Raw genomic sequence first — 12,079 nt, 5'->3', positions numbered from 1 at the left:
TTTAAATCTTCTACCAATAACTCGGCAACTAGTATAACCCTTTTCTCTGTCGGGATGAAAGAAAAACGGGGGCGAATAACTCAGACTATGCATCTCGGTCCTCAATGGTTTGTCCTTATCCTCACTCTAATTTCAAATCAAAAAGATGGTGTTCATACTTTCCTCTTTATTATATTCCATGATTGGGAGCAACTCGTAGAATTTGATATCCCTAAAAGCTGTCTGGTGTCCTGACCTACACCATCTATCTTAGGCAGGGCCTGTCTTTTCTTCTTTTTCTACCATAGATATTGCCTTTATAGACTCTCCAGGCTGGGTTATCCTCATCTATACGGATTAAATGATGCTATTACGTATGGTGGCCAATATCCCCGAAATGGGGCAGAATGCATCCACCATATCTATGTACAATTGCTGGCAATTCGCAGGAATGTGCTTCATCTCCCTCTAGGTCTTCTCGAGAAGCCTTCACTCCTCTACTATTCTCAACCATGGAATTGTTATTCCTTGTTAAAGTCTGACCTATGCACTGCTATTTCCACCTTGTTCCACCGATGACATGGCGTAGACAAGTATTAACGAAGGCTTAAAGCTTTTGAGTAACAGTCGCGATTAGTGCTTCAAATAACAACAGAAAGAATATTAGCAAATAGTCACTGTGTTGGCCCCTTTAATTCATTATCATTGGAAGCCAACAGTTTCTTGAAAATTCAGGCTCATTCTCGGTTTATCAATATCCGTGTTCAGACTCGTGGAGAAGGGAATGAAGAGAGAGGTATTTCCTCAGGGTTTGAAGTTTTCTCATCAAACCCTGGATGTGATCTTTACTATCACCTTCATCTGAATCCAGTCTTATATTTTGAAAGACGTTGGAGTTAAATGCTTTCCCTTTGAAGTGGCAATTGGGACTAGTTGAATCTTCCATAGCCTCATATTTTCATATCCTCAGCCAACTGGCTGGAATTCAAATAGGGTAGAATAAGCAAAAATATAATAGGGCGGGAGAGTCCAATATGATGTAGAAAGATGTCTTGTCCTCTTCATTTCATAGTCGGCATTTTGGGTCTTCACTACAGATCCCTGTCGAATGCAAATACTTCCGTCGAGGACATCGATCAGTTATTAGACCTGTTAATTTCAAGATTTCGACTATTTTAATCTACCTTAATCTCGACGTCGATGGGCTAGTTGCTTGAGCTCTCGCATGGTTTTCGAAGTTACGGCTTTGCTAATACAGGCTCCGTTTCCAGAAGTGCGTATTGAAACCCCTTTCTTGCAAGTTAATTCTGCCTTTCATTGTCATCTGGATCTGGACTGCATCTGTTTCACAGTTATCAAGTTTCTCGCTCGATCGCTGGGGTTTTCATGTTTTGCTGGTTTTCCCCAACAAGTGCGTTTTTTCTGAGGTTATGACTGTTAGGCAAAGTGTAAATTTCAGCACCTTTGTACGTCCTCTGTAAATCCTTCCTGGCACACAAGTTTATGATATACGAGTACAGGGGCGGCTGAAAAACCATGGTATGCTGACCTACAAGTTGTGAAATCGATCCATGTATCTCACCTTCAGCATCGTCTTCTGTCTCAGATCCATCTGTATATTACAGCCCTTAGTGCCATAGATGGCTATTATTCTACTGGCTCCAGACCTGCTTACCATTATTCTCTCAACTCTGAAATCAGACCAGTGCTTCAGTTACGTAAAATCGCTGCTCATTCCCAAGACTGGGTTTGTGACTTTTTTAAGGATTTTCCTAAGCTCATATGCTACCGTTGTTCACATACCTTTCAGCTAGCGACTGCACGCTGCGAGCCTCAAATCTCCTTTTGATATGAGGTCCCAATGGTGGCAATTGTTCCAAAATTTCCAAGGCAAATCTGGGTATGCTCTTCGTGGCACCCGTAATCCAAAAGTAGCCGGTCCTATAGTTTCTTCCCAGCTTGCCTCTGTTTCCGTTTAGGTACTATAGGCATAAGTTAGCACAGACTTCCCCACAACTTGGTTTATTTGGAATAGAATGTGAAGTGTCAATACTTATGTCTTACCTACGACCTTTTTGGGATATTTGTTTTAATTCACCGACATATCCAATATCTCTGCCGGACATTTGGCGTCACTTGATAATCAAAACTGCTCATCAAAAAGCAAAAGCACCTTTAATTCATCCAACTTTTAGCTTATATCTTTTCGGTAACCGCCAGGAGACTAGCCTTATGGAAGTTTATTGTAAGATTCCCCCATTCACACGATTTTTCTTTTAGACTCGAAGCTTATTGTACCTCTTCTGAGAACGATTGGTGATCTCATGATAATTTTATCACCATACCCTTGAGCGAAATGCCGGATACTATAAGGTTCCACAGATTGCACGGTAGTACTCGTAGTACCAAGTAGTGGCGTAGTCTGCACAGATGGGCTTCAGTCAATCTGCCTTCGAACTCTCCTTAGCAGATTCTTGTGAAGGAGCTGATCCAAAGAAAATATAATCGATGACCGCCTATTTATCCATCAAGGAGTGACTTATAGGCTTTAGTCTGAGTTTGATCTTGCCCTGGATTTGCTGGAAAGGCACAAGTTAGTGTAGCCTCAAATACATCGGCAATGTAAGAATGACTCGATTTGTTCGATTTAGGTATTGACTCCATAACCAATTCGAATAATACTCCTTGGAAAATTTGTTCCCTACTTAGAAGGTTAAGACAAATCCGTTTCATTCTCAGTCATCATTGGTTAACATCATCGTGTTCCGCAAAATGGCCGACCTCCGAAAAGCGGTCGACTTATGACTATGGAGTGCTGCAATAGAGTCGTTGAATTTGGTCATTTAAATTATCAGCACCAAGGCTTCCTTTTCTTGGTACTACCGACAACGACCCTAAATGCGCGGTGAAAAAGGACTCGGATTTGATACTGCCTTTAGTCCTTGGTATCCAACTAAAAGCCTTTAAATGGATATTCTCGAAGTCAAAAATCCTTAAAACCCAAACCCGCCTCACAATTGAGTTGAAATTTCGTAGTGCTTCATAGCTACATCCAAAAATAGGGCAATTATCTAGATGGGAGCCACTAAAATATATTATAGTTTAAGGTCCTTACCATTCAACGCCTTGATTTAGTCACCCCTCATCATAGTTTTGGCTGAACCGTATTATGACTCCGTGAAGGGAAACGGTCATCTTCAAGTCGAAAGTGGGACCCATCATTCGGATGTTTCCTTTAAAGTAACTATTCCTCCGTCTTATTCCTATTTCGTCCTGTAGCGTTCCCTTTTGCCTTCTACGGTGGAATGCTTCAGAAAACTTGTGATTTTTGTTTCGTTTTGACACTCTAAATCTCGTACATTATTGCCCTTCCAGAGATGTCTGAAATTATGAACTCCTGCTGCATTATCGTCCGTGATTCGGAAAAGTGTCCTCCCCTATCTTTCCCTGCCTATTTTTTGGTTCCCAACACCTCCCTGACTGTTAAAAGGAAACTTTTTTTTGTTTGGAAACTTGGCAATTATTACATTTATTTTTTTTTCGCCGAGATGAAGGGACAACTGACTTTGGACTGTTAATGAAAAGTGGACGTAGTTGGCTTAGCCTTTCCTTTTTCATCCTCAATAGTTCGGCCCCACTTTATCTCTAATTTCAAACGGAGATGTTCAAATTTTTGCTTCGTACTTCAGCTTTCGTTAATTTTTATCTTATATTCCAAAATGCAGAGCAACCCATCGAATGGTCACTTTGGTTACCCCTGCCATAGAAGTCAATACAACCTCTACATACTTATATTTGTAAATCACAGGGAAAGTAAAATTTGAAGAATTGGTTTGCCCCTATTTGTCCATTTTATGTATTCCTAACCTGCCCCACATTGGGCGCCAATTGTAATAAACTTCAAATCAACGGAATTTAGTGCCTCCTTGCAAGCCACGGAACTAGCAATCACTTGGAAGCTCTTCAAAGTACATAAGGTGAACACAGGGAATGCGGAGATCGTCATCTCATGGGCCCCATCGGGGGAATGAGGATCCTCACAGGTCGGGCGATTATATCCTTCAATTCAGCAATGTTTGGTGGATTATTTTGTTTCTTGTTCTTGTGACGTCGACAATTTTCGTCATTGATCTCAGAGAGTTAGGTCTATGACGTTTTCAAACCAACTCGAAACTGTTAGGGCATTTTTTTAAATCAAAAAATATATTTATGAGCACCAACAATCTATGAATTCCCATAAAATATTTTGAATGTAAAACAACTTCCATTGACCCCAATATAGAATAAAGGGCTCCATCGTTTTTCGGTTTCTGACAATTTGTTTTAGCTCCCTCCAAGACAATAATAAATCATAATTACCATACTTCACGCATCTCTCTATATTTCCATGCAGCAATTTTTCTCCTATGGCGCTACAGTCCCAGGTCAACCCTTGATTCCCTCCAGCCCCCAACATTCGCTGACCAAAACAAACTCCATCACCACCATAACTGTCAATCAAGCAAAATTCCCACGAACACCGCAACATTTCCCCATTTCACGATGCCGGCAACAACACTCCCAGCAACATTCTGCGCACGCTTCGTATTTCTGCTTCGGAATGCATTTTGCACCGGAATAAATGCACTCACAACACTTCCCCTCCTCCAGTTGCACTCTCAACCTTCTGCAGAGTCTGCTCATATTCTCTGATTGCGCTCAAATGCTTTGCAGACATGCTTCGTGACGTCATCGACCGGCGTCGAGTGGGGAAATTATGGCGCTAGCAACACGGCACTCTGCCAGTCGCCGATTTTGAACCTAAACATTTGCCAGACAGGTCTCGTGCCGTTCGCAGTTCGGCGTGTTTCGTCTGTGTCGCACTGTTCGGTGTTTCTCAACAGAATCTTCCTGTAATCGCTGACCACAGTGATGTGCATTAATGATAGAACGCTCAATGGTTCCAGGTGTTGTGTTGTCCTGTTCTATGATTTTGTTGAATTGTTGGTGAAATAAAAATAGGGAAATATCGTGAAGATTGTTTTTTTAAATGATTGATATTTAAAAAAATTTGAATTTTCGCGACATTTAAGGTTCGTGCAGTGATTATAAATGTAACAAAAAAGGGGAGAATAGAGAGTGAAATTTTTGCAAAATGTAAAAATCAGTTGATGTGGATAAAAACTATCTAGAAATGTGAAAAATAACCAAATTGTTAGCATTTTGAGGTCAGAGAGTGAAGTGTCGCCAGCATTAAATGTGAATAATTAAGGCCAGAAAAAAATTGTGAAGACATAAAATAAGATAAAAACAGTAGAAAGTTTGCCAATCATTTAAATTTGGCTCCACCAGAACCTGATCGCGTTCCTCAACGTCGATCAATGGATCGCTCCTTCCCAATGGCTTCAAAGGTATAGTCGTTAACCGCCGACTATATTGACCCATTCATTTACTCACCGCTCAACTCGCAACCGATCCTACCTCGCGGGTCGCTTTTTGCGTCGTTAAAGGTCTCAAAATTGCATGCCGAGAAACAACCTTGCTAATATTCATGTACACGCGAAAATTCCATTTGGGCAAACCAGTTTCCTCACTCTAAAGATATTTGCAATAAAAAAAGATACTTCATGTCTCAGTCAAAACAATAAGAGTCCGGTAAACACGTAAATTTTTGCGTCGAAAAAAAAAATCTAACGCGGACATTTAGCTACAGGAATTGGGTTGCGTGAAAAGAAAGATAGTTTTGGTGATAGTACGGCCTTGGGGGAAAGGTACTGTGTGAAGCTGCCTAGACGAAAGGAGGAGATCCCTTGATTTTGGATTATTCGAATTGCAGGAGAAGGTGGCATATACCAGTGAAGGAGCGGAGCGCCGGTGGGTGCGTCAAGCCGTTATGGGGGTCTTGCGTTGGCGCGATCTGCCCGGATCGCGGGCATCGATTGGAAATTCAAACAACAACAATAATAACAATAATCGTTCTGAGGTAGCTATGCAATTACGTTAATATACAAGATTTTTTTTAAATTAGTCGCACCCTTTTTAAAATATTTTTGGACTCTTTTGCAAACTCCTATAGCGACCCATGCAATGCACAAAAATTGGCAAAAGATACCTTAATTAATTCGCTTAGAGTCATCCTTTTGTGACGAATTCTGTTTGCCACCTCGAACTTCAGCTGAAGCCCAAATCATAACACCCTACCAGGTGGTATCACCCAGTGTTACAAATAGGGCCTCCAAAGTATCTTCTACCGGATAATTGCAAATTTTTCTTGGATATCTTTAAAACATGGACATGGGAAGGCTTGATCTCGTCGACTTTCAAGGCCTGTATGTACAACACAGAGCAAAAAGCTGGTTGGCCGCCCATAGGGTAACGAGCAGGTTCACTCATAGCCTCAAGAAAGAAACAGGTTGACCAAGAACTGAGCTCATTCAAACCATTCACCCAGAGCTAACTAATCGAAATCGCATCTAGCCAATATCGTTGTCTCCCGCTAGTGAGATAATCTTTGCATCTTATGTCACTACTGGAAAACAGCTTGCTTACTAGACGCAAACCTCCATAATCAGCGCATAGACACACATACGAGCATTGGTAAAATCCTTATTTGCCATTTAGGGCACATTAAACATATTCATTCTTAATTAACTTCCATCGTTTTGCTTACGTTCCGAAAAAGGAATGTTCGTAACGATTGGGCGCAAAACCTCACCGTAGCCGTACTTAAACTGGGAAAATGTATCTGAAACTGGTTCTGTTTACAGTGAAAGTTGTCGCTAAATAACAATGTCCAAGCTTAACGGCCAACTCGCATAGGAAAAAATGACACTGGATCGACCGGTGTTGGATGGTTAGCGTAATGCGTTCATTGAATTTTCAATTGACCTTTTTGAATGTGCGTTTGGAGCAATTATTTAAGAGATGGATGACGGGGTTGGACAAGGTTTTTAATAGCTTTTCATATGAAAACATTTGAGCGCAAGATGAGTGACATAACATGTCGAGGTGCTGGTTTTTGACTAGGCAAAGACGTTTGAATGACTTCATATGCTTCCTGGTTTGAAGCTTCTTTATTGCTGCTAATTGGGTAATAAATGTCGGTAGGGATTAATTTAGAGGCTTTTAGGAGAATGTGTTTTGGGTTCAGTGTGGATTCCAGTGCGCTTTTTATAGTTTCGTGCCTCAGCCCCAGTTTTGGTTGTTTAGCTGGCAATAATCCTATATTGGAGGAAAAAAAGAATCCAGACTCGGTCCTGATAATCGAGGTCGACCCTCTGTCCATAAAATTACCCAGTTAGAACCAAGTACATTATATATCATCAACCCATTAGATAGGAAGGATAAAAGACAACCCTCGAGTAGATTTTTGTCAGCCTTGAAAGCAAGGCTGAAACTCAAAATTGGATATCAAGAAGCGTGGCTTTGGGTTGCCTTCTAATCCTCTTATGTCTGACCCTTGATATAACCTATAAAAGGTCCCTCCTTGATGGGCTGTGCTGACTTGTTATAAAGGAAGCGACAGAAAAATTAACTACGAATACGGAAAAAATTTACTGCGCCGGGCAGAAAAGATACGTCGCTAGAACTTTGCTCTCAAATTGGCGAAAATCTACTAAGGGTCGTCCGCTCTGAGTAAAGCCTCGAAAGACTTACCCCATCTATGCCCCTTAAAAGGAAAAGAAAATTGATACCAAAATAACACCTACTTTTGTTTAACCTAACCTACTTGAGCCCCATGTTGCGTGCCTTAATATGTTCATATTCATCCCACGTTGGGCGCCTTTTCATAAATCTCTTCAAGATGATAATAAAAGGATTTACAGAGCAGGTAAAATTGGAACCTCCCAATGAATTTTCTAGCCGAACCAACATCCCCTAGTCATTACAACCCATTCATGAATAATGACATTTTGAAACATTTCTTAGATGAACTCCAAGTTTTTAATGGCCCACGTTGGGCGCTGTTTATTAATTGTTCATTTTCACGCTAAATTTGTTCTTTTTTGATTTGATTTGGTTAGTCCTTCTCCCATAACAAACTATCTCTTCTACTAAATAAGATGAAGACTAATTATAAGGTAGATATAGGTTATTTTGTCCTAAAGTTAGTGGTCAGTCATGGCTGATGAACCTGGACATGGAAACCCTTTTTCAGAGATTCTCGTAAAAGAAGTCATTTGTTTAGAAGAGCACTTATGACCCACTTATTCGGTTGGAACACCTACTACTGCAATGCACACAGCAGAGTTCGAAATGAGGGAGGTATATCGAACCTGTCGATGTTTCCTTTCGGAACTCCTCTGTGTTTTTGGGCTCAATGCGGATTGTAGTGCACTCGGTATGTATTTTTCTTTATAGTATTCCTTTTTGCTGGAAATGTGCCTCAGTCTCAGTTTTGGTAATATAGCTGGCGATAAACCTATATTCAAGAAAAAAAGGGAAAAGACTCGAGCACAAGAATCGAGGTCGACTCTTTGTCAGTAGACAAGGTAGTTCCTAGACCAGTGATCGATTGTGCCGTGAAGGTACGAAGAGGATGTTAACATTCTCCACAGAGATAATAACAGGAGAGAAAATGTCCTCTTATCCTCGATATCGCCTGCAAGCTCTCCAGAATTGGCACATCTTTCCATGCTAGTAGGGCTCCTAGAAACGGAGACTCATGTAGAACAATTAGCAATGACTGCCTTTCTGGATGGTCAAAAATCATGCTATAAGCCCATAAGGTCATCATCCCACCTTGCCATATTGACCAATTCCGATGTGAATATGATGAACAATGTCAGAGTAGCATTTATTGAAAGGATGTTTCAAATTGACAAATTCAGCCTTCGATTTTTACAGCAATTCTTCTTCTCTTCTCCAATTTCCGCCCCTAATGGTTGAGATGTTTTGAATTGAACTCTCTGCTTTATCGAATATGACTCACTTCTGACTTCAGTGTTTTATAGGGCCGAAAAAATACCAAAAAGAACCCTACTTATGCTTTCTTTGGCATCCCCCATCACTCCCGAAGTCTACCAATTCAATATCCTTAAAAGATGCCTGGCGTACTGGCCTACATCATCGCTCCATCTAAGGCAGGGTCTACCACGTCGTTTTTCTATCAACCTGGATTATCCTCACCAATAGTGAAATTTTAGATAAGTTTAAGGACACCAAAGTGGACTTAGAGAATCCAATGGTGAGCCTTGAAATGGAAAGACTTTACAAGCATTCCATTAAAAGCAATTAGTCGGCCCATAAAGGCCTAATCTTCCTCTAGGGATACTTTTCAAGCAAGTGGATTGTTCAGCAGTAGATTTCTTCTGTTTTCCATTTCCCATTTTCCTAGTTTTGACCGAAAGCAAACCCGGAAGTGTTAGCTAAATGACTCTTCGTAGAGCGTTATCTGGCTAACCAAAACTGACCCCTTATAATCGTCTAAATGGTTGGGAGAAGTTGCCATATTTCGGGAAAGTGTGGGATAAGAACCGTACCTAGTGTTTGGGCCACGATCATCAGTAACTTGGGGAGTCAACAACACAAAGCTACTCTAAAAGTGTCTTCACTTTACATTCGGCAAACTGAAAAAGAAACACCAAGTCTTGTGTATCTAAGCACCAAGATGTCAGTAAAAGGCATATAATTGATTCTTCAATAGTAGAGAAACATTCAGTTATTGAAGATCACAAGGGAGCTTGTGTCATACACCGAAAAATCGGGACAGACTAATTTTGATTCCTTGGTATTGTCCATAAGTCAAAAAGTTAGAAGATTGGACGCATTTTTTGCCGCTACAAGGACAGGTAACATGGTGAAACATGAGCGTCTTCGAAGACCCAAAAAAGCATTGAAACAGAAGTTTTTAAATTGTCTAAATACTTTTCCAAGGCATGTTTGGGTCGAAGACGATGCGAGGGCCAAAATAGTTCAATAATCCTTATAAACCAAACCTCTACATCTCCTGTGTCGAACTCGAACCTTGACCCTCGCGATAATATATGTTTGTGTTTGACCCCGGATTCCTGTGACTAAGCCAAATGGGAAAGAAAGTGCGCCAACAATTTCAAAACACAAATCGAATCTAGTTAAGCCTCAGTAATGTACACCCTTTAGATTTAGAATCGAGGATGGTTGAGGTCCAGAAAACCAGAATTCAGTATTCCTTCGAATAAAATAAAAGGTTGTCTGCATCCTCCACCCGGAAGACCCCCAGCCCAGATTAGAAAGCCGGTAGTAACTTGACGCACGTTTTATATGTGTGATTGGTATGAGGACGATTAAGTAATTTTTCTTCGGAAGCTATAAGCGTATACGTAGCCTCGGATTGAATTATGGGTGAAGCAGCGTGAACCTTCGAGAAAAATGGTCCCTTGTGACGTGATATCGCCAAAAAATCATCCTCACACTTTCTATAGGTGTGTTCCTGAATTTCCTTCAGAACATCTACAGGGGAGGGTTCTAGTAAATTTGTGGGACAAGAGCCCAGAGTCTTATGAGCTCCTACATGGGCGAGTTAATTTATTGGGTGCCCCACCCCGACTTAAAAAGGGGGTCAGAAGCAAGGGCATGCATTTTGCGTACTAGGTGATGTGATGGCGTAGTTTGTTTGGGTAATTTACAAGTATGGAGAGAGTCTATAACGATAGCAACCTTCTTCTCATCCATCCTGAAAGTCACCTTGATGGCCTGAACTACGACAAAAATTCAACCGCTAAAACCGAACTGATATCCAGGGAAAAACCTGAGACCAACCACTGCGCAGGCAGACCCACTACGCATGAACACAGCATCACACGTCATGACCAGAAAACCCGTTGATTTGAGACCTTTTATCGCCCTGCCATACGCACTTGGGCTCTACCACAAGGGGGCGCCAAATCATACGACAGGATAACCTGAATCTCATTGGAGGTTGCGGGAAGATCAGTTGAAATCACAGTGTCAAACAAGCTGTGGAACGACTTACAGATCGAGTAGGGGGGTTCTTTTGCTGCCAGGAGTGACCTTCTGAAACGGAGAGACGGCTCGTTTGGTCTAAGCGAAAATCTAGTGCAATCGGGTGGTTTTGGTCGGCCCCAAGTATCTTCTCAGTATACAAGCAGATATTGAGTTGAGTTTATTTTCAAAATATTTTGGCGGATTCATAGTGGACGCAGTGGTATATTCTATAATGGGTCTTACCCCAGATCTATAGAGATTGATGACCTTACTGTATGTAAGACCCCAGGAAAATCAGTTGAGCCATTAATCAACCTGTCTGTCCTTACGATTTTAGAAATTATCGATTTCAAGTGGTCTCTGACCGAACCCGTCCTTGTTATCTCCCTGGTTAAAAAGGTCATGGATTTGACATAGGCAAGGGTAAGATTATTAATTTTAATGAGTGGGAGTGTTACCTCCTTCTCTTGAAGGATATAGATTGGGAATTGGTTATGTTGATTGGTAGGCCCAATCTTAGCGATTCAGCGACAAACACATTTACCTGTCTTTGCAAACATTTGGAAGTCGGCAACTAATCGTCTCCAGTGGCCAAAATGAGGAAATCGCCCGGATCTTGAAAGATTTGAATCCTATCAGAGCATTTATTCTGCAGGGATAGATTTGGAAAAAAACAGCTTCTGACGACAGGCCTTAATCTACCAGGTACGATCATTGTCACTGACGATTCCGGACCTGCCAAAACTGAGCAATTCAAGTGTCTCGAATTAGTGTTCTGAGCCAGTGTGTAGTGAACTACGCCATGAAATTCTTTCTTGAAGAGCCAAAGTGCCGTAGCAAAATAATGTCCAACCAGAACGAACTTTGGATACGTCTGAAGAATCTTTATTATTATCACTTACCTAGTATATTTCTACACCTCGACTACGCTGATGATATCTGCTTGCTCTCTCACCAGGTCATGGACCTTGGGCAAATGGCTCTGTATTTGGAAGGTGAGGCAAGGAGAAAACCTATCTGCGTCGTATCATCGGAGTTTGCTGTCATGTTGCTATCACAAACGAAGAACTTGGTCGGCCCACAGGCCTGGCACTCGTACGCTTTGTGATCGGAAAACGAAAGTGGCAGTTAATAGGTTACACATTAAGAAGAGCGACAATCCACTCTCCCAAGATGGACGACAGGTGGGTCGTCC

At 41.3% G+C, this 12,079-nt stretch overlaps 1 protein-coding gene across 7 annotated transcripts in view; it reads left to right on the top strand.

The window, feature by feature from the left end:
- The window catches only part of LOC119652409 (rap1 GTPase-activating protein 1), a 677,182-nt gene that overhangs the window by 416,932 nt on the left and 248,171 nt on the right, over positions 1-12,079 (top strand). For 3 of the 7 annotated variants that reach the window (XM_038056566.1, XM_038056557.1, XM_038056576.1), the window contains exon 1: positions 4,879-5,941. The exons of the other annotated variants lie outside the window; for them this stretch is intronic. In XM_038056566.1, coding sequence (XP_037912494.1) covers positions 5,852-5,941 — 90 coding nt within the window. In that variant the 5' untranslated portion in view covers positions 4,879-5,851. Of the gene's footprint in view, positions 1-4,878; positions 5,942-12,079 lie in introns of those variants that run through there. 7 annotated transcript variants of the gene reach the window in all.

This window comes from Hermetia illucens, chromosome 1 (assembly GCF_905115235.1).
Source record: "Hermetia illucens chromosome 1, iHerIll2.2.curated.20191125, whole genome shotgun sequence".
In the NCBI taxonomy this organism is placed as follows: domain Eukaryota; kingdom Metazoa; phylum Arthropoda; class Insecta; order Diptera; family Stratiomyidae; genus Hermetia; species Hermetia illucens.
Note: the sequence above shows the minus strand (reverse complement) of the source record. Positions and strands in the feature narration are given on the sequence as shown.